This window comes from Oncorhynchus clarkii, chromosome 15, assembly GCF_045791955.1.
Source record: "Oncorhynchus clarkii lewisi isolate Uvic-CL-2024 chromosome 15, UVic_Ocla_1.0, whole genome shotgun sequence".
NCBI classification, from domain to species: Eukaryota; Metazoa; Chordata; class Actinopteri; order Salmoniformes; family Salmonidae; genus Oncorhynchus; species Oncorhynchus clarkii.
Genome location: NC_092161.1, coordinates 376,877 through 404,872, shown reverse-complemented (window position 1 = coordinate 404,872; position 27,996 = coordinate 376,877). Strand labels below are relative to the sequence as shown.

The 27,996-nt window shown below is 38.7% G+C and overlaps 1 protein-coding gene across 1 annotated transcript in view; it reads right to left on the bottom strand.

Annotated features, from left to right (window-relative positions):
- The window catches only part of LOC139366647 (patched domain containing 1), a 71,114-nt gene extending 48,384 nt beyond the window's left edge, over positions 1-22,730 (bottom strand). Inside the window, exons 1-4 of the mRNA XM_071104322.1 lie at positions 22,719-22,730; positions 22,498-22,616; positions 21,108-21,209; positions 35-149 (exon numbers count right to left, since the gene is read on the bottom strand). Coding sequence (XP_070960423.1) covers positions 35-149; positions 21,108-21,209; positions 22,498-22,616; positions 22,719-22,730 — 348 coding nt within the window. The remainder of the gene's footprint in view (positions 1-34; positions 150-21,107; positions 21,210-22,497; positions 22,617-22,718) is intronic.
- Between the last annotated feature and the right edge of the window lie 5,266 nt (positions 22,731-27,996).

The window sequence follows — 27,996 nt, the reverse complement described above, 5'->3', positions numbered from 1 at the left end:
ACCAACACACGCACACACGCACACACAGCGTTACCTTGAGTACTAGGTCTGTGTGTAGAGGGTCCAGGATGCTGCCTCTCCTAGAGGTGACTATAACACGACCGTAACGACCTGGAGTCTGCAGGTCAGAGTACAGGGTGTGTTTAGATCTGTTGGCAACAAACACACAAACACACCTTTCAGTCCACCATTACTAAAATATATGATCTGTTGACAACAAACACACAAACACACCTTTCAGTCCACCATTACTAAAATATATGATCTGTTGACAACAAACACACAAACACACCTTTCAGTCCACCATTACTAAAATGTATGATCTGTTGACAACAAACACACAAACACACCTTTCAGTCCACCATTACTAAAATATATGATCTGTTGACAACAAACACACAAACACACCTTTCAGTCCAGCATTACTAAAATATATGATCTGTTGGCAACAAACACACCTTTCAGTCCACCATTACTAAAATATATGATCTGTTGACAACAAACACACCTTTCAGTCCACCATTACTAAAATATATGATCTGTTGGCTACAAACACACAAACACACCTTTCAGTCCAGCATTACTAAAATATATGATCTGTTGGCAACAAACACACCTTTCAGTCCACCATTACTAAAATATATGATCTGTTGGCTACAAACACACCTTTCAGTCCACCATTACTAAAATATATGATCTGTTGGCAACAAACACAGCTTTCAGTCCAGCATTACTAAAATATATGATCTGTTGACAACAAACACACAAACACACCTTTCAGTCCACCATTACTAAAATATATGATCTGTTGTGCCACGACTTCCGCCGAAGTTGGCTCCCCTGCCTGTCCGGGCGGTGCTCGGTGGTCGTCGTCACCAGCCTACTAGCCACTACCGATCCCTTTTTCGTTTGTCTGTTGGTTTTGTCTTATTAGTTTCACCTGTGTGTATTTTAGTTTAATTAGCGTCCTTATATATAGTAGGTTGTCCAGCCTTGTTTTGTGCGGGATTGTTTTTGTTACCTCTGTCTAATGGTGGTTTTCGCATGTGTATTCTCCGGACTATTTGGTACTGTGTTTGGGCTGGTCAATTGTATGCACCCTGTATGTTGGCGTGACCGTTTTGTGCGCCGGAGAATAAATTGACGATCTACTGAAACCTGCTCTCTGCGCCTGATTCCACCCACCACTCCTAGTATCCCGTGACATGTTGACAACAAACACACCTTTCAGTCCACCATTACTAAAATATATGATCTGTTGGCAACAAACACACAAACACACCTTTCAGTCCAGCATTACTAAAATATATGATCTGTTGGCAACAAACACACCTTTCAGTCCACCATTACTAAAATATATGATCTGTTGGCAACAAACACACAAACACACCTTTCAGTCCAGCATTACTAAAATATATGATCTGTTGGCAACAAACACACCTTTCAGTCCACCATTACTAAAATGTATGATCTGTTGGCAACAAACACACCTTTCAGTCCACCATTACTAAAATATATGATCTGTTGGCAACAAACACACCTTTCAGTCCACCATTATTAAAATATATGATCTGTTGGCAACAAACACACCTTTCAGTCCAGCATTACTAAAATATATGATCTGTTGGCAACAAACACAGCTTTCAGTCCAGCATTACTAAAATATATGATCTGTTGACAACAAACACACAAACACACCTTTCAGTCTACCATTACTAAAATATATGATATGTTGACAACAAAAACACCTTTCAGTCCACCATTACTAAAATATATGATCTGTTGACAACAAACACACAAACAGACCTTTCAGTCCAGCATTACTAAAATATATGATCTGTTGACAACAAACACACAAACACACCTTTCAGTCCACCATTACTAAAATATATGATCTGTTGACAACAAACACACAAACAGACCTTTCAGTCCACCATTACTAAAATATATGATCTGTTGACAACAAACACACCTTTCAGTCCACCATTACTAAAATATATGATCTGTTGGCAACAAACACACCTTTCAGTCCAGCATTACTAAAATATATGATCTGTTGACAACAAACACACAAACACACCTTTCAGTCCACCATTACTAAAATATATGATCTGTTGACAACAAACACACCTTTCAGTCCACCATTACTAAAATATATGATCTGTTGACAACAAACACACAAACAGACCTTTCAGTCCAGCATTACTAAAATATATGATCTGTTGACAACAAACACACAGACAGACCTTTCAGTCCACCATTACTAAAATATATGATCTGTTGGCAACAAACACACCTTTCAGTCCAGCATTACTAAAATATATGATCTGTTGACAACAAACACACAGACAGACCTTTCAGTCCACCATTACTAAAATATATGATCTGTTGGCAACAAACACACCTTTCAGTCCACCATTACTAAAATATATGATCTGTTGGAAACAAACACACCTTTCAGTCCAGCATTACTAAAATATATGATCTGTTGGCAACAAACACACCTTTCAGTCCAGCATTACTAAAATATATGATCTGTTGGCAACAAACAGACCTTTCAGTCCAGCATTACTAAAATATATAATCTGTTGACAACAAACACACACACACACCAATTGTTCAGAGCCTTTACTCAGTACTTTGTTGAAGCACCTTTGGCAGCGATTACAGCCTATAGTCTTCTTGGGTAGGACGCTACAAGCTTAGCAAGGGGTCTGAATACTTTCCAAATGCACTGTATATTAGAATAAGGATTGTTTCCTCCCACATGGTATTGTCCACTTTCTATTCTGCTGTGTTTTGGATTTGTGTTTATGTTCCCAGTTTTTGTGTTCGGAATGGTTCAATAAAGTTTTATTCGTACAGCACATTTCAGACATGGAATGCATTGCTATGTGCTTCACTGGGAGAAAAAAAAAACAAATTAAAAAAACATTGGAGAAAAAAAAACGTTCATATTTATTACTACACAATAAACACAACAGGATAAAAAACAAAAGAGCAATAAGAACTGAGTGATTAAAATAACCTAAGGAAAAGCAAAGCTACAAATATTTAAATATCTCTTTTTAAAATGTCACAGTTTTGGCCCCCTCAGGTTCTATGACTATTCCAGAGGCTGGGGGCATAGTAACTAAAGGCTGCCTCTCCATGCCTCTTGGTCCTGGGCTTTGGGATAGTTAAAAGGCCAGTACCAGAGGACCTGAGGGACCTACTGGGTACATAACTTAAAAGCATGACTGGTATGTATTGGGCTGCACAGTCGTGGATTGATTTAAAAACCAATAAAATAATCTTAAAATGAATTCTAAAACTCACAGGCAGCCAGTGCAGAGACCATTAAACCGGTGTAACGTGCTCTCTGTCTGGTCTTGGTCAGTACCCTGCAGCAATCTGTATGTTTTGCAGTGCAGAGACCATTAAACCGGTGTAATGTGTTCTCTCTGTCTGGTCTTGGTCAGTACCCTGCAGCATTCTGTATGTTTTGCAGTTGACCAATGGCTTTCTTGGGTAGACCAGACAGGACAGCATTACAGTAGTCAAGCTTGCTTGTAATAAAAGCATGGCTGAGTCTCTGTATCAGCCTGAGAGAGAAACAGTCACATCTTGGCAATGTTCCTCAGGTGGTAAAAAGCTATTTTGGTCATATTCCTAATGTGTGATTCGAAATTGAGTTCAGAATCTAAATTGACACCTAGGCTTTTTACCTAGTTTTTAATCTTTATTGCCCATTAAAATGTGCGGCCAGATTTCTCTCTGTGCTTTGACTCCAACAATAAGTACCTCGGTTTTGTCTTGATATAGCTGAAGGAAGTTGTGAGCCATCCAAGTGTTTAAATTACTAATACAACCTAATAATTTATCCATGGAGCTAAATCCTCTGATGACATAGAAATGCCATGTATCGTCTGCGTAGCAGTGAAAATCAATGCTGTGCTTCCTGATAACACTGCCAAGGGGTAACATATATAAACTGAACACTACTGGACACAAAATCGAACCTTGTGGAAAGCCACATGATATCGAAGTTATGTTCACCAAGGGAGACATAAAACTCTCGACCAGTTAAATAGGTCCTAAATCAATTTAGACCTGGACCGGAGAGGCCACCCCCCTCTCCAGAAGGACATCATGATCAACAGTATCAAATGCAGCACTTAAATCTAAGAGTACAAGGACAGAGAGCTGTTTGGCATCTGTGTTGGCTCTAAGATCATTTACCACTAACTAAGGCTGTCTCTGCGATTGGATTTGTTTTTTTTACAGTTGTCACTTAAATGATTTAGCTGTTTGAACATCAATTGCTCCAGAATTTTGCTTAAGAATGGAAGGCTTGAGATGGATGGATAATTGCTAAGAGCTGAAGAATCTAGATGCCGTTTCCCCAGAAGGGGTTTCACATAACAGTTTTTAGTGCAGTGGGGAAAGTGCCTGTGAACAGGGAGAGATTATCAATAGCCTGCATTTCTTCAGATATGCAATTCATATTTTGAAGAAGGTGGTGGGGATAGGATCTAGAAGGCATGTAGAAGGCTTAAGTTGTGATATAATTTTCCTGAGCATGTCTGTGTCAACCAGGGAAAATAAATCCATAGTGCCTTTGCTTGGTAGGCTAGGGCACGTCATCAAACTTCTCATCAGGTCTGACTTGTCTGATACCCAGCCTAATGTTGGTTATTTTATATCTGAAATATGCAGCAAACTCATCACATTTAGATGTGAAGGAAAGTTCACATAGGTTTGAGGGGGTAGGATTTATCAGGCCATCAACGGTCGAGAAGAGCACTCTCTAATTATTCTGATTACTTGTAATCAAGCTAGAAAAATAAGACTGTCTGGCATTTCTAAATGCCTTGTTATATATGCTAAGTTGGTCTCTCAGAATATCATAATTGATCTGCAACTTTGACTTTCTCCACTTCCGCTCTTTCTTTCTGAAATGTCTCTTTAATTGATTAGTTTCCTAATTTATTAGTTCCCCAAATGGAGCTCTCTGTTTGGATGTGGCCTTTCAACTATGGCATCAATGGTTGTCCTTCATTAGCTATTAGTGATCAACTAAATCACCACAAGAGGAAGGCAGAATAGGTGGTGGAGTATTGTTCACACACTCAATAAAATCTGTAGCAACTTCAGAGGTCAGATAGCATTTCATAATAATGCGTTCAGTATTACCCTGTGCTATGGGCAACAAGGTAGTATAAAATACATAGAGGTGATCAGATAAAGCAACATCAACAATAGAGGATATGTCAATAGAAAGCCCCTTGGTAATAACCAAGTCCTAACCCTAACCCATCTGGATTGAGGTAACCAATCAAATAACAACCAAATTATTAATGTTACAACCACTTTTTCTGACAGTCTTCAATCTATCAGAATAGTAGGTGATGACAGTTTGTATAAACTCACTAGAAGTCGGTGTTATAGGAACATAAACTAGGTTAATCACAATAACCATAGTGCCATTCCTAAAGGAATGTATATGGTTTCCACATCCTCTGTTGGTTATTCTGACAGGGAGGACTGGAACACTATCAGACCCTGTCTGTCAGTCTCTAAAACAGTTTGATGTTGCTGGAAATAATCCTGGAACCCTGCAGTTAGGGTGAATCCTGTCTCTTTTAAAAAAGTGCTGGTTGCGAGGTAGAGATAATTATTCTCTTCACTGTCCAAAGATGTAAAAAAAAAGAAATTGTAGTCCTCCCTCAGATCATCCAAAACTAAGGTTAAACATATGTCAGTGACGATGGTGTCAATATTGGAGTGGTTGGCCAGAACTGTGGGCAGGAGGGAGTTGAAGTTGTGGGCACTGGCTCTTGGGTGACAGTGGACCTTGGTCGGTCCACAGATTGAAGGCAGGCCAATAAATCTCACCATCGAGCTGCCAACGTGATGGAATCTGATGTGGAACGAAGAGGGGGCTAGGGGCATTGGTAGGTCCATCTCTAGCGGGGCAAAGTTCTTTGATAGTTGGATTGGTATCAAAGCACAAGGCGAGACCCAGATGCAGACACAGGAGGCAGATGGTTGGAGTCTTACAATGTTTAATAATCCAAAGGGGTTGGCAAGAGAATGGTCGTGGACAGGCAAACAAGTAAAAACCAGATCAGAGTCCAGGAGGTACAGAGTGGCAGAAAGGCTCGTGGCCAAGGCAGGCAGAATTGTCAGGCAGGTGGGTACAGAGTCCAGAAACAGGCAAGGGTCAAAACCAGGAGGACTAGAAAAAAGAGAATAGCAAAAGGAGTATTGGAAAAACACGCAGGTTGACATGACTAAACATACAAGATGAACTGGCACAGAGAGACAGGAAACACAGGGATAAATACATTGGGGAAAATAAGCGACACCTGGAGGGGTAGAGACAATCACAACAGGTGAAACAGATCAGGGCATGACAATTGGATCCTCTCGGATAGATGAAGGGTGGCCAGACTGCCTCCCCGATCTCATATGCCTTGCGAGTGTCCAGTCTCCACTGGGCCGCGGAGTTGAGCTTACCATCTGTCCATTGGATTGGGACAGATCAATGCCGCCTGACTCATCAACAGCTTTGCTAGAGATTTGGTTTGCCTGGGTTACAGAAAGGTTGGTGTACTTAGAAAGCAGGTTCTCCTTTTCTCTCAGCCGAGCTGACAGCCGGAGGCTCTCTTCTCTAAGCTGCTTGATGGTGGTGCATGTAGGGCAGATAAATCCCTGTCCATTTTCCAGTTCCACGTTGTCTTCATCATGTGATTGTGTGGAAAACATTTCACACCTGAAGCATTTGTGCCGTCGTGCATAAAAACAATGGTTTGCTAGCACCGTTAGCCTACTCCATTTTCATGATAGCTAGCTAACACAATATTTTTTGTGACAAATGTTTCATTTTGGCGTTATAACAAGGTTGCTAGCAACATGGAAAATCATTGTGGAAATCTGTTGCAGCTGAAGTCGACCACAAAATCCACAGTGCAATGCTCTCTCTATGGGTCTGGCTATCAAATGTAGCTACACACAATAATACCGAAGACACTATCAGCGTGTAACGTAGCTAGTTAGCTGTAAAATCGACTCAACAAACTACACTATCAATTTACGAGTCTATAATCTCACCATGTTCAACCTGCAGATCGATTTGCCTCACAGAGTGGAGTCTAACAATCGCAATGGTAGATATACTTTTGAAGAGATGGGAAACGTTGCCCATGCTACGCCAATGGGCCGCACGGTGCATTCTGCATGATTCTTGGATAAGGAGCTAGCAGAGTCTTGACACTGTTGGTTTACATGTGGAATCTTTCATGTTGTTTCCTTATGGAAGTCTATGATAGTTTTGTGTTAAAAATATATTGAGCAACTTTGGTTGTAACTGTATTTATCTGTCATTTGTTAAGGCTTTATACCATTCTGTTAGAGGTTACTACTGAACAAAGCCTATTTATGGACTCATTTGTTAAAACCTCTTGGCGCACCGATCCCTTTAGCGGGATCATTTTCGTCAACATCCAGTGAATTGCAGAGCGCCAAATTCAAATTAAATGACTAAAAATATTTCATTTTCATGAAATCACAAGTGCAATATACCAAAACACAGCTTAACTTGTTGTTAATCCATCCTTGTTGTTAATCCACCTGCGATAATGTGAGGACAGCTTTTGAGTAGACAAAACATTACAAACAGCTAGCAGCAAAGTAGATTGGTCACGAAGGTCAGAAAAGCAATAAAATGAATCGCTTACCTTTGATGATCTTCATATGTTTGCACTCACGAGACTCCCAGTTACACAATAAATGTTTATTTTGTTCCATAAAGATTCTCTTTATATCCAAAAACCTCCATTTGGTTGGCGCGTTTTGTTTAGTAATCCACAGGCTCGTGCAGGTCACGACGGGCAGACGAAAATTCCAAATGGTATCCGGAAAGTTCGTAGAAACATGTCAAACGTTTTTTATAATCAATCCTCAGGTTGTTTTTACAATAAATAATCGATAATATTTCAACCGGACGTCAGCCTTTTCAATACAAGAGAGAAAGAAAAGGTGTCGCTCCAGTGCCGCGCGCATTAACAAATCTAAGGACATCTGTCTATCCACTGACGAGATGTGATCCTTCTCGCTCATTTTTCAGAATAAAAGCCTGAAACTATGACTAAAGACTGTTCACACCTTGCGGAAGCCATAGGGAATGGAATCTGGTTGATATCCCTTTAAATGAAGGATAGGCTTGCAATGGAAGAGAGAGGTTTCAGAAAAACAGCACTTCCTGAATGGATTTTCCTCAGGTTTTCGCCTGCAATATCAGTTATGTTATACTCACAGACAATATTTTGACAGTTTTGGAAACTTTAGAGTGTTTTCTATCCTCATCTGCCAATTATATGCATATTCTAGCTTCTGGGCCTGAGAAATAGGCAGTTTCATTTGGGAACGTTTTTTCATTCCAAACATCAAAATATTGCCCCCTAGTCTCAAGAGGTTATTAAGGCTTTACACACTACTGTTGGAGGATACTACTGAACAAAACCTATGTATGGGTTAATTTATATGTAGATATTAGTACGTAATAGTAAATAATATTAGAAAATATGTAGATAACAGTAGATAATATGTGGATAACAGTAGATAATATGTAGATAACAGTAGATAATATGTAGATAACAGTAGATAATATATAGATAACAGTAGAAAATATGTAGATAATAGTAGACAATATGTAGATAATAGTAGATAACAGTAGATAATATGTAGATAACAGTCGATAATATGTAGATAACAGTAGATAATATGTAGATAACAGTAGATAACAGTAGATAATATGTAGATAATATGTAGATAACAGTAGATCATATGTAGATAATATGTAGATAACAGTAGATATGTAGATCATGTGTGGCTAATAGTAGATAATATGTTGACAATAGAAGATAATCTGAAGATCATATGTAGATAATATGTAGATAACAGTAGATCATATGTAGATAATATGTAGATAACAGTATGTAGATAACAGTAGATAATATGTAGATAACAATAGATAATATGTAGATAATATGTAGATAATAGTAGATAATATGTAGATAACAGTAGATAATATGTAGATAACAGTAGATAATATGTAGATAACAGTAGATAATATGTAGATAACAGTAGATAACAGTAGATCATATGTAGATAACAGTAGATAACAGTAGATAATATGTAGATAACAGTAGATAACAGTAGATAATATGTAGATAACAGTAGATAATATGTAGATAACAGTAGATAACAGTAGATAATATGTAGATAACAGTAGATAACAGTAGATAATATGTAGATAACAGTAGATAACAGTAGATAATATGTAGATAACAGTAGATAACAGTAGATAATATGTAGATAACAGTAGATAATATGTAGATAACAGTAGATAACAGTAGATAATATGTAGATAACAGTAGATAATATGTAGATAATATGTAGATAACAGTAGATAACAGTAGATAATATGTAGATAACAGTCGATAATATGTAGATAACAGTAGATAATATGTAGATAACAGTAGATAACAGTAGATAATATGTAGATAACAGTAGATAACAGTAGATAATATGTAGATAACAGTAGATAACAGTAGATAATATGTAGATAATATGTAGATAATATGTAGATAACAGTAGATCATATGTAGATCATGATATATAATAGTATATAATATGTAGATAATATGTAGATAACAGTAGATCATATGTAGATAATATGTAGATAACAGTAGATATGTAGATCATGTGTGGCTAATAGTAGATAATATGTTGATAATAGAAGATAATCTGAAGATCATATGTAGATAATATGTAGATAACAGTAGATCATATGTAGATAATATGTAGATAACAGTATGTAGATAACAGTAGATAATATGTAGATAACAATAGATAATATGTAGATAATATGTAGATAATAGTAGATAATATGTAGATAACAGTAGATAATATGTAGATAACAGTAGATAATATGTAGATAACAGTAGATAATATGTAGATAACAGTAGATAACAGTAGATAATATGTAGATAACAGTAGATAATATGTAGATAACAGTAGATAACAGTAGATAATATGTAGATAACAGTAGATAACAGTAGATAATATGTAGATAACAGTAGATAATATGTAGATAACAGTAGATAACAGTAGATAATATGTAGATAACAGTAGATAATATGTAGATAATATGTAGATAACAGTAGATAATATGTAGATAACAGTAGATAATATGTAGATAACAGTAGATAACAGTAGATAATATGTAGATAACAGTAGATAATATGTAGATAATATGTAGATAACAGTAGATAACAGTAGATAATATGTAGATAACAGTCGATAATATGTAGATAACAGTAGATAATATGTAGATAACAGTAGATAACAGTAGATAATATGTAGATAATATGTAGATAATATGTAGATAACAGTAGATCATATGTAGATCATGATATATAATAGTATATAATATGTAGATAATATGTAGATAACAGTAGATCATATGTAGATAATATGTAGATAACAGTAGATATGTAGATCATGTGTGGCTAATAGTAGATAATATGTTGATAATAGAAGATAATCTGAAGATCATATGTAGATAATATGTAGATAACAGTAGATCATATGTAGATAATATGTAGATAACAGTATGTAGATAACAGTAGATAATATGTAGATAACAATAGATAATATGTAGATAATATGTAGATAATAGTAGATAATATGTAGATAACAGTAGATAATATGTAGATAACAGTAGATAATATGTAGATAACAGTAGATAATATGTAGATAACAGTAGATAACAGTAGATAATATGTAGATAACAGTAGATAATATGTAGATAACAGTAGATAACAGTAGATAATATGTAGATAACAGTAGATAACAGTAGATAATATGTAGATAACAGTAGATAATATGTAGATAACAGTAGATAACAGTAGATAATATGTAGATAACAGTAGATAATATGTAGATAATATGTAGATAACAGTAGATAATATGTAGATAACAGTAGATAATATGTAGATAACAGTAGATAACAGTAGATAATATGTAGATAACAGTAGATAATATGTAGATAATATGTAGATAACAGTAGATAACAGTAGATAATATGTAGATAACAGTAGATAATATGTAGATAACAGTAGATAACAGTAGATAATATGTAGATAATATGTAGATAATATGTAGATAACAGTAGATCATATGTAGATCATGATATATAATAGTATATAATATGTAGATAATATGTAGATAACAGTAGATCATATGTAGATAATATGTAGATAACAGTAGATATGTAGATCATGTGTGGCTAATAGTAGATAATATGTTGATAATAGAAGATAATCTGAAGATCATATGTAGATAATATGTAGATAACAGTAGATCATATGTAGATAATATGTAGATAACAGTATGTAGATAACAGTAGATAATATGTAGATAACAGTAGATAATATGTAGATAACAGTAGATAATATGTAGATAACAGTAGATAATATGTAGATAACAGTAGATAACAGTAGATAATATGTAGATAACAGTAGATAATATGTAGATAACAGTAGATAACAGTAGATAATATGTCGATAACAGTAGATAACAGTAGATAATATGTAGATAACAGTAGATAATATGTAGATAACAGTAGATAACAGTAGATAACATGTAGATAACAGTAGATAACATGTAGATAACAGTAGATAACAGTAGATAATATGTAGATAACAGTAGATAACAGTAGATAATATGTAGATAACAGTAGATAATATGTAGATAACAGTAGATAACAGTAGATAATATGTAGATAACAGTAGATAATATGTAGATAATATGTAGATAACAGTAGATAACAGTAGATAATATGTAGATAACAGTAGATAATATGTAGATAACAGTAGATAACAGTAGATAACAGTAGATAATATATAGATAACAGTAGATAACAGTAGATAATATATAGATAACAGTAGATAATATGTAGATAACAGTAGATAACAGTAGATAACAGTAGATAACAGTAGATCATATGTAGATAACAGTAGATAATATGTAGATAACAGTAGATAACAGTAGATAATATATAGATAACAGTAGATAATATATAGATAACAGTAGATAACAGTAGATAATATGTAGATAACAGTAGATAATATGTAGATAACAGTAGATAACAGTAGATAACATGTAGATAACAGTAGATAACATGTAGATAACAGTAGATAACAGTAGATAATATGTAGATAACAGTAGATAACAGTAGATAATATGTAGATAACAGTAGATAATATGTAGATAACAGTAGATAACAGTAGATAATATGTAGATAACAGTAGATAATATGTAGATAATATGTAGATAACAGTAGATAACAGTAGATAATATGTAGATAACAGTAGATAATATGTAGATAACAGTAGATAACAGTAGATAACAGTAGATCATATGTAGATAACAGTAGATAATATGTAGATAACAGTAGATAACAGTAGATAATATATAGATAACAGTAGATAATATATAGATAACAGTAGATAACAGTAGATAATATATAGATAACAGTAGATAATATGTAGATAACAGTAGATAATATGTAGATAACAGTAGATAATATGTAGATAACAGTAGATAACAGTAGATAATATGTAGATAACAGTAGATAATATATAGATAACAGTAGATAATATGTAGATAACAGTAGATAATATGTAGATAACAGTAGATAATATGTAGATAACAGTAGATAATATGTAGATAGCAGTAGATAATATATAGATAACAGTAGATAATATGTAGATAACAGTAGATAATATGTAGATAACAGTAGATAATATGTAGATAACAGTAGATAATATGTAGATAACAGTAGATAACAGTAGATAATATGTAGATAACAGTAGATAATATGTAGATAATATGTAGATAACAGTAGATAACAGTAGATAATATGTAGATAACAGTAGATAATATGTAGATAACAGTAGATAACAGTAGATAATATGTAGATAACAGTAGATAACAGTAGATAATATGTAGATAACAGTAGATAACATGTAGATAACAGTAGATAATATATAGATAACAGTAGATAATATGTAGATAACAGTAGATAATATGTAGATAACAGTAGATAATATGTAGATAACAGTAGATAATATGTAGATAGCAGTAGATAATATGTAGATAACAGTAGATAATATGTAGATAACAGTAGATAATATGTAGATAACAGTAGATAATATGTAGATAACAGTAGATAATATGTAGATAACAGTAGATAACAGTAGATAATATGTAGATAACAGTAGATAATATGTAGATAACAGTAGATAAGAGTAGATAATATGTAGATAATATATAGATAACAGTAGATAATATGTAGATAACAGTATGTAGAGAAGATAATTTTTTTACCTTACAGCCTTATTAAAAAATTGATTAAATCATTTAAAATCCTCATCAATCTATAAAGAAATACCCCATAATGACAACGCAAAAACAGGTTTTTAGAAATGTTTGCAAATTGATTCAAGATTTAAAAATAAACAGAAATACCTTATTTACATAACTATTCAGACCATTTGATTTGAGACTCGAAATTGAGCTCAAGGGCATCCTGTTTCCATTTATGTGGTGTGGGGGCTGTGCTTTGGCAAAGTGTGTGGGGTTATATCCTTCCTGTTTGGCCCTGTCCGGGGGTATCATCAGATGGGGCCACAGTGTCTCCTGACCCGTCCTGTCTCAGCCTCCAGTATTTATCCTGCAGTAGTTTATGTGTCGGGGGGCTAGGGTCAGTTTGTTATATCTGGACTACTTCTCCTGTCTTATCCGGTGTCCTGTGTGAATTTATGTATGCTCTCTCTAATTCTCTCTTTCTCTCTTTCTTTCTCTTTCTCGGAGGACCTGAGCCCTAGGACCATGCCTCAGGACTACCTGGCATGATGACTCCTTGCTGTCCCCAGTCCACCTGGCCGTGCTGCTACTCCAGTTTCAACTGTTCTGCCTGCGGCTATGGAACCCCGGCCTGTTCACCGGACGTGCTACCTGTCCCAGACCTGCTGTTTTCAACTCTCTAGAAACAGCAGGAGCGGTAGAGATACTCCTAATGATCGGCTATGAAAAGCCAACTGACATTTACTCCTGAGGTGCTGACTTGCTACACCCTCGACAACTACTGTGATTATTATTATTTGACCAAGCTGGTCATTTATGAACATTTGAACATCTTGGCCGTGTTCTGTTATAATCTCCACCCGGCACAGCCAGAAGAGGACTGGCCACTGCTCATAGCCTGGTTCCTCTCTAGGTTTCTTCCTAGGTTTTGGCCTTTCTAGGGAGTTTTTCTTAGCCACCGTGCTTCTAGACCTGCATTGCTTGCTGTTTGGGGTTTTAGGCTGGGTTTCTGTACAGCACTTTGAGATATCAGCTGATGTAAGAAGGGCTATATAAATACATTTGATTTGATTTATCATCCTTGAGACGTTTCTACAACTTTTGTGGTAATTTCAATTGATTGGACATGATTTGGAAAGGAACAGACCTGTGTATATAAGGTCTCACAGCTGGCAACCTGGCCAAACTGAACAATCGGGGGAGAGGGGCCTTGGTCATGGAGGTGACCAAGAACCTCATTGGACTCTATGTAAACCGGAAACCACATATACTGATGCTGCATTTATTATAGCTGGGGATTTTAACAAGGCTAATCTGAAAACAAGGCCCCCTAAATTTTATCAGCATATTGATGTGCGACTCGGGCTGAAAAAATTCTGGATCATTGTTACTCTAACTTCCGCAACGCATACAAAGCCCTCCCTCGCCCTCCTTTCTGCAAATCTGACCACGACTGCATTTTGTTGCTCCCAGCCTAGACAGAAAATAAAACAGGAAACTACAGTGTTCAGGTTGGTTCAATGCTGGTCCGACCAATCTGATTCCACGCTTCAAGATTGCTTCGATCACGTGGACTGGTGACGATAACAACACCCACCCATAGCACGCGCTCCAGCAGGTATATCTCACTGATCATCACCAAGCCCCAACACGTCATTCGGCCGCCTTTCCTTCCAGTTCTCTGCTGGCTGTGACTGGAACGAAATGCAAACATCGCTGAAGTTGGAGACTTTTATCTCCCTCACCAACTTTAAACATCTGCTATCTGAGCAGCTAACCGAACACAGACTGTGTTGTCTGTTCACACTGCTTTGCTTTATCTTGGCCAGGTCGCAGTTGCAAATGAGAACTTGATCTCAACTGGCTTACCTGGTTAAATAAAGGTGTTCTCAACTAGCCTACCTGGTTAAATAAAGGTGTTCTCAACTAGCCTACCTGGTTAAATAAAGGTGTTCTCAACTAGCCTACCTGGTTAAATAAAGGTGTTCTCAACTAGCCTACCTGGTTAAATAAAGGTGTTCTCAACCGGCCTACCTGGTTAAATAAAGGTGTTCTCAACTAGCCTACCTGGTTAAATAAAGGTGATCTCAACTAGCCTACCTGGTTAAATAAAGGTGTTCTCAACTAGCCTACCTGGTTAAATAAAGGTGATCTCAACTAGCCTACCTGGTTAAATAAAGGTGTTCTCTACTAGCCTACCTGGTTAAATAAAGGTGTTCTCAACTAGCCTACCTGGTTAAATAAAGGTGTTCTCAACCGGCCTACCTGGTTAAATAAAGGTGTTCTCAACTAGCCTACCTGGTTAAATAAAGGTGATCTCAACTAGCCTACCTGGTTAAATAAAGGTGTTCTCAACTAGCCTACCTGGTTAAATAAAGGTGATCTCAACTAGCCTACCTGGTTAAATAAAGGTGTTCTCAACCGGCCTACCTGGTTAAATAAAGGTGATCTCAACTAGCCTACCTGGTTAAATAAAGGTGTTCTCAACCGGCCTACCTGGTTAAATAAAGGTGTTCTCAACTAGCCTACCTGGTTAAATAAAGGTGTTCTCAACCGGCCTACCTGGTTAAATAAAGGTGTTCTCAACTAGCCTACCTGGTTAAATAAAGGTGTTCTCAACTAGCCTACCTGGTTAAATAAAGGTGTTCTCTACTAGCCTACCTGGTTAAATAAAGGTGTTCTCTACTAGCCTACCTGGTTAAATAAAGGTGTTCTCAACTAGCCTACCTGGTTAAATAAAGGTGTTCTCTACTAGCCTACCTGGTTAAATAAAGGTGTTCTCAACTAGCCTACCTGGTTAAATAAAGGTGTTCTCTACTAGCCTACCTGGTTAAATAAAGGTGTTCTCTACTAGCCTACCTGGTTAAATAAAGGTGTTCTCTACTAGCCTACCTGGTTAAATAAAGGTGTTCTCAACTAGCCTACCTGGTTAAATAAAGGTGTTCTCTACTAGCCTACCTGGTTAAATAAAGGTGTTCTCAACTAGCCTACCTGGTTAAATAAAGGTGTTCTCTACTAGCCTACCTGGTTAAATAAAGGTGTTCTCTACTAGCCTACCTGGTTAAATAAAGGTGTTCTCTACTAGCCTACCTGGTTAAATAAAGGTGTTCTCAACTAGCCTACCTGGTTAAATAAAGGTGTTCTCTACTAGCCTACCTGGTTAAATAAAGGTGTTCTCTACTAGCCTACCTGGTTAAATAAAGGTGTTCTCTACTAGCCTACCTGGTTAAATAAAGGTGTTCTCAACTGGCCTACCTGGTTAAATAAAGGTGTTCTCTACTAGCCTACCTGGTTAAATAAAGGTGTTCTCAACTAGCCTACCTGGTTAAATAAAGGTGTTCTCAACTAGCCTACCTGGTTAAATAAAGGTGTTCTCTACTAGCCTACCTGGTTAAATAAAGGTGTTCTCTACTAGCCTACCTGGTTAAATAAAGGTGTTCTCAACTGGCCTACCTGGTTAAATAAAGGTGTTCTCAACTGGCCTACCTGGTTAAATAAAGGTGTTCTCAACTAGCCTACCTGGCTAAATAAAGGTGTTCTCAACTAGCCTACCTGGTTAAATAAAGGTGTTCTCAACTAGCCTACCTGGTTAAATAAAGGTGTTCTCAACTAGCCTACCTGGTTAAATAAAGGTGTTCTCAACTAGCCTACCTGGTTAAATAAAGGTGTTCTCAACTAGCCTACCTGGTTAAATAAAGGTGTTCTCAACTAGCCTACCTGGTTAAATAAAGGTGAAATAAAAAATTAAAAAATGTTCTGCATAGCGTCGAACAACAACATGGATGTATACAATGATTCGGTGAGCAAGTTTATTAGCAAGTGCATCTGTGATGTTGTACGCATGGCGACAATTAAAACCTTCCACTACCAGAACCCGTGGATTGATTGCAGCATTCGCTCAAAACTGAAGGCGCATACCACTGCTTTTAATCAGGGAAAGGCGACCGGAAACATGACTGAATACAAACATTGTAGATATTCCCTCCGCAAGGCAATCAAACAAGGTAAGCATCAGTATAGAGACAAAGTAGAGCCGCAATTCAACGGCTCAGACAAGAGAGGTATGTGGCAGGATCTACAGTCAATCACGGACTACAAAAAGAAAACCAGCCCCGTCGAGGACCCCGATGTGTTGCTCCCTGACAAACTAAACAAATTACTTGCTTGCTTTGAGGACGATACAGTGCCACTGACACGGCCCGCGACCAAAACCTGCAGACTCTCCTCCACCGCAGCCAACATGAGTAAAACATGTAAACGCGTTAACCCTCGCAAGGCTGCCGGCCCAGATGGCATCCCTATCCGCGTCCTCAGAGCATGCGCAGATCAGCTGGCTGGTGTGTTTACGGACATATTCAATTAATCCCTATCCCAGTCTGCTGTTCCCACCTGCTTCAAGAGGGCCACCATTGTTCCTGTTCACAAGAAAGCTAAGGTAACTGAACTAAATGACTATCACCATCATGAAGTGCTTTCAGAGACTAGTCAAGGATCATATCACCTCCACCCTACCTGACACCCTAGACCCACTCCAATTTTCATACCGCCCCAATAGGTCCACAGATGCCGTAATCACAATCACACTGCACACTGCCCTAACCCATCTGGACAAGAGGAATACCTATGTAAGATTGCTGTTCATCGACTACAGCTCAGCATTTAACACCATAGTACCCTCCAAGCTCGTCATTAAGCACGAGACCCTGGGTCTCGACCCCGCCCTGTGCAACTGGGTCTTGGACTTTCTGACGGGCCGCTCCCAGGTGGTGAGGGTAGGAAACAACATCTCCACCCCGCTGATCCTCAACACTGGGGCCCCACAAGGGTGCGTTCTCAGCCCTCTCCTGTACTCCCTGTTCACCAATGACTGCATGGCCATGCACGCCTCCAACTCAATCATCAAGTTTGCAGACGACACTACAGTGGTAGACTTGATTACCAACAACGACGAGACGGCCTACAGGGAGGAGGTGAGGGCCCTTGGAATGTGGTGTCAGGAAAATATCCTCACACTCAACATCAACAAAACAAAGGAGATGATCATGGACTTCAGGAAACAGCAGAGGGAGCACCCCCCTATCCACATCGACGGGACAGTAGTGGAGAAGGTGGAAAGTTTTAAGTTCCTCGTCGTACACATCACGGACAAACTGAATTGGTCCACCCACACAGACAGCGTCGTGAACAAGGCGTACCAGCGCCTCTTCAACCTCAGGAGGATGAAGAAATTTGGCTTGTCACCAAAAACACTCACAAACTTCTACAGATGCACAATCGAGAGCATCCTGTCGGGCTGTATCACTGCCTGCTACGGCAATTGCTCCGCACACAACAGCAAGGCTCGCCAGAGGGTAGTGAGGTCTGCACAACACATCACCGGGGACAAACTACCTGCCCTGCAGGACACCTACACCACCCGATGTGACAGGAAGGACAAAAAGATCATCAAGGACAACAACCACCGAGCCACTGCCTGTTCACCCCGCTATCATCCAGAAGGCGAGGTCAGTACAGGTGCATCAAAGCTGGGACCGAGAGACTGAAAAACAGCTTCTATCTCAAGGCCATCAGACTGTTAGACAGCCATCACTAACATTGAGTGGCTGCTGCCAACATACTGACTCAAATCTCTAGCCACTTGAATAATAAAAAATTGGATGTAATAAATGTATCACTAGTCACTTTAAACAACGCCACTTTATATAATGTTATATAATGTTTATATTACATTACTCATCTCATATGTATATACTGTACTCTATACCATCTACTGCATCTTGCCTATGCCATTCGGCCATCGGTCATCCATATATTTATAGTTCCTAGTTCAATAAAGGTTAACTAAATAAAATGTAAAAATGGCAGCATCATGCTGTGGGGATGTTTTTCAGCGGCAGGGACTGGGAGAATAGTCGGGATCAAGGGAAAGATGAACAGAGCAAAGTACAGAGAGATCCTTGATGAAAACCTGCTCCAGAGCGCTCATGACCTCAGACTGGGGTGAAGGTTCACCTTCCAACATGACAACGACCCTAAGGACACAGCCAAGATAACGCAGGAGTGGCTTCAGGACAAGTCTCAATGTCCTATTAGATAGTAATAGTAGATAATAGTAGATACTAGTAGATATGTAGATAATAGTAGATACTAGTAGATATGTAGATAATAGTAGATATGTAGATAATAGTAGAGACAAAGCTATTAGACAGTAATAGTAGATAATAATAGATACTTGTAAATATGTAGATAATAGTAGAAACAGAGCTATGAGACTAATAGTAGATACTAGTAGATAATAGTAGATACTAGTAGATATGTAGATAATAGTAGACAATAGTAGAGACAGCAATTAGACAGTAATAGAAGATAATAGTAGAGACAAAGCTATTAGACAGTAATAGTAGATAATAATAGATACTAGAAAATATGTAGATAATAGTAGATAATAGTAGAAACAGAGCTATGAGACTAATAGTAGATACCATTAGATAATAGTAGATACTAGTAGATATGTAGATATTAGTAGAGACAAAGCTATTAGACAGTAATAGTAGATAATAATAGATACTAGTAGATATGTAGATAATAGTAGATACTAGTAGAGACAGCTATTAGACAGTAATAGTAAATACCAGTAGATAATAGTAGATACTAGTAGATATGTAGATAATAGGAGAGACAAAGCTATTAGACAGTAATAGTAGATAATAATAGATACTAGTAGATATGTAGATAATAGTTGATACTAGTAGAGACAGCTATTAGACAGTAATAGTAGATAACAGTAGATAATAGTAGATACTAGTAGATATGTAGATAATAGGAGAGACAAAGCTATTAGACAGTAATAGTAGATAATAGTAGATACTAGTAGATATGTAGATAATAGTAGATACTAGTAGAGACAGCTATTAGACAGTAATAGTAGATAACGGTAGATAATAGTAGATACTAGTAGATATGTAGATAATAGTAGATACTAGTAGAGACAGCTATTAGACAGTAATAGTAGATAATGGTAGATAATAGTAGATACTAGAAGATATGTAGATAATAGTAGATACTAGTAGAGACAGCTATTAGACAGTAATAGTAGATGCACAAACGAGGGCATCCTGTTGGGCTATTAGCTATTAGATAATATTAGATACTAGTAGATATGTAGATAATAGTAGATAATAGTAGAAACAGAGCTATTAGACAGTAATAGTAGATAACAGTAGATAATAGTAAATAATATTAGATACTAGTAGATATGTAGATAACAGTAGATACTAGTAGAGACAGAGCTATTAGACAGTAATAGTAGATAAAGGTAGATAATAGTAGACACTAGAAGATATGTAGATAATAGTAGATAATAGTAGAGACAGCTATTAGACAGTAATAGTAGATGCACAATCGAAAGCATCCTGTCGGGCTATTAGCTATTAGATAATATTAGATACGAGTAGATATGTTGATAATAGTAGATAATAGTAGAAACAGAGCTATTAGACAGTAATAGTAGATAACAGTAGATAATAGTAAATAATATTAGATACTAGTAGATATGTAGATAACAGTAGATACTAGTAGAGACAGAGCTATTAGACAGTAATAGTAGATAAAGGTAGATACTAGTAGATATGTAGATAATAGTATATAATAGTAGAAACAGAGCTATTAGACAGTAATAGTAGATAACAGACCTGTTGACAGGAAACAGTGAGTCCACCAGGTTTCCTTCTATCTTTGCCAGACTGTGTTTAGGAACCAGGAGGGACTCCACGTTACCTTCCACTCTATACCGACTGAAACGCACACACACGCGCACACACAAACACAATAGCAGAATAACTTTGTGCAACATGTCATCATGTCAGAATCTGCAACAGGCCTGCACCAATCATCATGTCATCATGTCGGAGTCTGCTACAGGCCTGCACCAATCATCATGTCACCATGTAGGAGTCTGCTACAGGCCTGCACCAATCAACATGTCATCATGTCGGAATTTGCTACAGACCTGCACCAATCATCATGTCAACATGTCGGAGTCTGCTACAGGCCTGCACCAATCATCATGTCATCATGTCAGAGTCTGCTACAGACCTGCACCAATCAACATGTCAACATGTCGGAGTCTGCTACAGACCTGCACCAATCAACATGTCAACATGTCTGCTACAGGCCTGCACCAATCATCATGTCATCATGTTGGAGTCTGCTACAGGCCTGCACCAATCATCATGTCGGAGTCTGCTACAGGCCTGCACCAATCATCATGTCATCATGTCGGAGTCTGCTACAGACCTGCACCAATCAACATGTCAACATGTCTGCTACAGGCCTGCACCAATCATCATGTCATCATGTTGGAGTCTGCTACAGGCCTGCACCAATCATCATGTAGGAGTCTGCTACAGGCCTGCACCAATCATCATGTCATCATGTCGGAGTCTGCTACAGACCTGCACCAATCAACATGTCAACATGTCGGAGTCTGCTACAGGCCTGCACCAATCATCATGTCATCATGTTGGAGTCTGCTACAGGCCTGCACCAATCATCATGTCATCATGTTGGAGTCTGCTACAGGCCTGCACCAATCATCATGTCATCATGTTGGAGTCTGCTACAGGCCTGCACCAATCATCATGTCGGAGTCTGCTACAGGCCTGCACCAATCATAATTTAGGAGTCTGCTACAGGCCTGCACCAATCTACATTTAGGAGTCTGCTACAGGCCTGCACCAATCATCATGTCATCATGTCGGAGTCTGCTACAGGCCTGCACCAATCATCATGTCATCATGTCGGAGTCTGCTACAGGCCTGCACCAATCAACATGTCATCATGTCGGAGTCTGCTACAGACCTGCACCAATCATCATGTCGAAGTCTGCTACAGGCCTGCACCAATCATCATGTCACCATGTAGCAGTCTGCTACAGACCTGCACCAATCAACATGTCACCATGTAGCAGTCTGCTATAGGCCTCCACCAATCAACATGCTGTGGCCCTTCATGCCATGTGGCTTCTTTTTCTGAATAAAAAAATATAACATTGAGCTCTGTATTGTTAGGTGTGTCTGTTACCTGAAGCTGGCCCCCAGCAGGACAGACACCAGTACGGGGGCGGAGGCAAAGAAGACTGGGTGGCTCGCCACGAACCGACCCAGAGCCTGGAAAGAGCTCCTCAGGCCTGCCTGCAACACCTGAATCACACACACACACATAGATACACACACAAACACATGAACATCCTTTCTCTCTCTCACACACACACACAAACATCCTTCTCTCTCTCACAAACACACCTGGCGCAGCATCCTCCTAGCGCGCTCTGGACACAACGTCTTGAGCCTCTCCCACCAGCGAGAGGAAACAGCGGGCACGCCGACCATCAGGTGCACACAGCATCGGGTCCACAGGCACTACTGTCCCAGTGTTCTCCGGTAGACAGACAGAAAGACAGACAGGAGGACAGCCTAGTTCTCCCTGGTCAGACAGCTCCTTTTCAGGGCTTCACTCATCAGAGCCCCTGGCGGCAGACTGTAGCTCCAACAGATAAATAACCTGCAGATCTGTGTCTTTCTCTAGCTCTCTGTCTCTTGCTATATATATATATATATATATATATATATATATATATATATATTTCCCCCTCTATTTCTCTCTTCCCCCAACTTGCTCTCTTTCCCCCCACTTCCTCTCTTTCCCCCAACTCTCTATCGTTACTCCCTCAACTCTCCCTCTCTCTACAGGTTGGGTGCAGCAGACAGTAGACACAGTAGCCTAGAGAGCAGCAGATGCCGGGAGATAATGGCACTTCTATAGAGACAGCTCCATAGATAGACGACAGAACTAACCTACATGGGTAAATGAAGGCAACAGAGATCCAGTGAAAGCAGCCAAGAGAAGCGATAGCCTATCCTTAAAGCAGCTAGATGGTGACGTTATAATCCAGAGTGGGCGCAGTGGACCCCTCATATCTCCCGCCTCATCCACCCTTCTCTGGGTGTAGCCAAGATAGATAAAATCGCTAGTTTAGCACGGTAACTCGGTAATCCAGTAGCACTGGCCCAGAGAGTGCAGGCTCGGTAAAACTAGGTGAAAAAAAGATTCCCCGGTGTGTGTAGGTGATGTTATCCGGCTAGGTCGCGCTGCAGCGGTAAAGGCTTTGTCATCGCCTCCTCACGCGCCACTGCCCCATTATCACCCCGGTGGCTCCACGCCACTCTCTCTTCCACTGGCCGCTCCTCTCCGTTGTCCTCACGCTCTAACAAACTGACATCACTAATTACCGGCTGGCTGGCAAACAGTGATTCCGTTACTGATGCACCTCTTCCCGCGCCCCGCCTCTCTCTCGCCTCGCTGGTAATGCAGAGACTCAAACTCCGAATCTCATTTTTTTCAGGCAGTCAGTGGGAGCGCCAGCCTCTTTCTCTGTAACTGTTATCAGTTACCAGCTAAAATATTACAATCAAATTACAGATACTTTTCAAAAAGTACATAATTACTTATTCGATTACTTTTACATTGAAAAGAATATTTGTGAGAAAAAAAATCTGACATTCAATAAATCATTGAAAAAAAGTCACACGTTTAAATTAAATTGGTTAAATTTGTTCCACCTGAGGGAGAACACAAGTCAGAGTCTAATATGATGACACACAAAATGCATTTGATGGATCCTTTTGTCTTCTTCTAATGCCTCTCAAGGGGAAAGTAATCCAAAAGTAACTGAATGTAATCAGATTGTGTTCTCCCTCTCATCACTCTGTTTGGTTCTGACCCTTGTGATATTTAGCTCCAATCTCACTGGTCACTCTGAATGCTGCTGTACTGTATGTTTACTGTTGGAATGTATTTAGCTGTTTCCATAGCAACCAGACAGATCACTTCTTCTTTGACAAGCTCTGGTTCCCATGGTGATGGCTCCTGGTGCTATGGTGACACACACAGAGCGAAGAGAGAGAGCGAAGAGAGAGAGAAGAGAGAGAGCAGAGAGAGAAGAGGGAGCAGAGAGAGCAAAGAGAGAGAGCAGAGAGAGCGAAGAGAGAGCACAGAGAGAGTGAAGAGAGAGCAGAGAGAGAGAAGAGAAAGCAGAGAGAGAGAGCACAGAGAGAGAGCAGAGAGAGCGAAGAGAGAGCAGAGAGAGCAGAGAGAGAGAAGAGAGAGAGACTGACACAATTAGACCCAAACAAATCATGACTTGACACATTGGAAAAGAATAACAACAAAAAAACAGAACGAACTAGAATGCAATTTGGCCCTAAACAGAGAGTACCTGCCCACTGTGACTGACCCAAACTTAAGGAAAGCTTTGACTATGTACAGACCTAGTGAGCTTTGCTATTGAGAAAGGCCACCATAGGCAGACCTGGCTCTCAAGAGAAGACAGGCTATGTGCACACTGCACACAAAATGAGGTGGAAACTGAGCTGCACTTCCTAACCTCCTGCCAAATGTATGACCATATGTGACCCAGAAAACTAGGTGTATGTCGCAAGTCACGACTTCACAGGAGAGCCGTTTGAACGTAAAAAAATATGTTTTGTATCAAAATGAGTTTTTTGGCAGAAATGCCTTCTCGAACATGTGAATTTTCATGTGCCTTAATAACAAACTTGTATGCCGTCTGTAAATACGAATACAATTGTTAAATTACGAGCCTAGTTGGTTAAGCCACAGAAAAAGTCAGCAACCTTCCCACAAGCCATGATTGGCTGAGATAATGAGTGGGCAGGACATGCCGAGAGAGGAGTTTGATTAGTCTGCCATATTGAAAGCTTCTGTTTATTTGATCTCTGTGTTTGTAATCCTGTCGACCATTTTTTTTAAATGTATTGTGTCGTGGAGCTGCATCCTCCACTTTCTGGAGGATCAAGTTTTGAAATCAGTGTAATTAGAGTATGATAGCTAAAGAGATGGAGAAAACACCTGTCTCTGGATTACATCTTCAAACTAAGGGCAACCGTGGTATGGCATTCCTGACAGGGAGACGTGTCCATCATGTATGATGATGTATACAGGTAAGATAGATAGCTACATTTTCAGATATTACACGTATCTAAATTTTGAAAGAAAGTGGTTTCATTTCAAGCTAAAGTGTACTGTTATCTAGCTAGCTACGATTAGCTGGCTGGCTCCCTAGCTGACGTTATTATTGGTTTCCCAGAGCCGTTTGCTGTCCTAGTTAGAGCCTAATGTTAGCTAGCTAACATTGAACCTGGTTGGTTAGCTCCCAGCACTGTTAGGCATTGTTTGGCATTGTTGGCCTAATGTTAGGCATTGTTAGGCATTGTTGGCACTTTGTTCATTGTTGTTTAACTAGCTAACGTCAGTTGGCTGGCTCATTAGCTAACGTTGCGTGACGTGTGTGATCTTAAACGTTGTTTACCTAGCTAGGTTCATTGTTTACCAAGCTAGCTTGTTATATGTCTTATGTCTTAAGCTTAAGCTAAAGTGTACTGTTAGCTAGCTGGCTAACTTTAGCTGACTGTCTCCCTAGCGGACGCTATTATTCGTTTTCCAGAGCTGTTTGCTTTTCTATTTAGAGCCTAATGTTAGGCATTGTTGGCACTTTGTTCATTGTTGTCACTTTGTTCATTGTTGTTTAACTATTTAACATTAGGTGGCTGGCTCGTTAGCTAACATTATGTTATGTGTGTACAACACCCGTTGAATATGGCCTGCGTCAGTAAACGTCTGCAAAAAAACTTATACTCACAAACACACACTCTCAGCCAACGCTGCTGTCCCATGTTATCAGGACACTTCCCATCTCACACTGTGTATTTACATACTGGATCCCATCATAATATTTCTACTACTGTAAATGTGATTTTAGTTACACTGTTCATACACATGGCATATTTATTTATATACTGGATTCTTAACATAGCTTGCTCTAGTGTATCTACTGCTGTACATATTATTCTTAGTTTATCTTGTATGAATTCCCAGTGATTGCATAATGATACTGCTACAGTGCTATTTGGGTTGTTAATTGGATTCGTCCTGCCTTTGTATTTTTTTTTGTTTGACATTTTAATTGTTTGACATTTTACTGCATTGTTAGGAGCTAGCATTTCATTGCACCGCTTCATTGCACCGCTATAACACCTGCTAAACCAATAAACTTTGATTTGATTTGTTAAAGCAAAAGAAAATCCCATGACTGAACCTCATCTCAGATCGATTGTCTGGGGCCAAGTTAAACCCCTCTTTCATGTAAAAAAAAGTAATGACCATCATGCTTTTAGGGAAAGAGGATCATTTTGTACATGTATTAAACTGTAAGTTTACGCAATTCCAGTCCCCTTGCTTAAGGCGTCCGCTGTCCTCCCCGGTATAATTATTGTATGTAGAAGGCTCAATCTTTGTAATGCCATGTTGGTAGATCTCTGCTCTTGATAGATTTCAGTAGCTCAATCTTTGTAATGCCATGTTGGTAGATCTCTGCTCTTGGTAGATTTCAGTAGCTCAATCTTTGTAATGCCATGTTGGTAGATAGCTGTTCTTTGTAGATTTCAGGAGAGCTCAATCTTTATAATGCCATGTTGGTAGATCTCTGTTCTATATAGATTTCAAGCTCAATCTCTTTGTAAATGCCATGTTTGTAGACCTCTGTTTTGCACGCGCTCTCTGTGTATTAATTAACCTCTCTTTTGTTTGAGCACCTCCATAGCACTTTGTCATCACCTGTGAGTATTGTTTTGGTTATGGTGTTTGTTTGTTGCTGGTGGGAAAAGGGGGAAACCAAGACAAGTCGCCCATGGGCATACACTACCCGTAGGTGAACTTTGTTAAATACACTAGTTAGAACTGGGCGGACCACCCACTGTATTTTGGTTAGTTAGTTAGCTGTTGTTGAAATAGGCTAGTCTAGCTTAGGGGTGTTTTGAATACTTATTGTTTCTTTCCTTGGGTCCAGCTCAGCCCCTTTTCCTGCCCCCCCCATTACCGTGTGTTTATAAATAAACCCTGAGTTTGACGGTATTATTTCAGTTGTCCTGGTTATTACGTTCACACTTTTACTTTGTCACAATTATAATTTACATGAGTTATGTTACGCGTCTCATTACCATCCCCCCTAGACTGTCGGGCCAAATGGGATTCGTAACATAAGTGGGGGCTCATCCGGGATCTGTCTTTACTGACACCCATGCCGCTCATGTAGATTGTTGTAGTGGTATAGTTCAGTGTTGAGCGTCATAGCTGAAGTAGCATTAGTGTTTGCTATTTTCGTTGGCTCTTGTGAAGTAGTGTAAGATGGCTACTTTTGATTTGAAGTCCTTTTTGGATAATCCTTCGTGGGAGGTTTTTGATAAATGTCGTAGAGTTGATTTAATGACCTTGGCTGACCATTACTCAATATCGATTCCGCAGAGTGTAGTTAAGGCGGAGGTTAAACAGCTAGTGTTAAATGTATTGTTGGAAGAGCAGGTGCTTGTGTTACCGCTGCCTGAGCATACTACCACTGTAGGGGATGTTACTGCTCCTGTAAGCCCATTGGTATCTGATAATGAGGGCGAGGCTAAAACACCAGCCACATTGTCCCATTTTGATCCACTCTCCCCACTGTCAAAC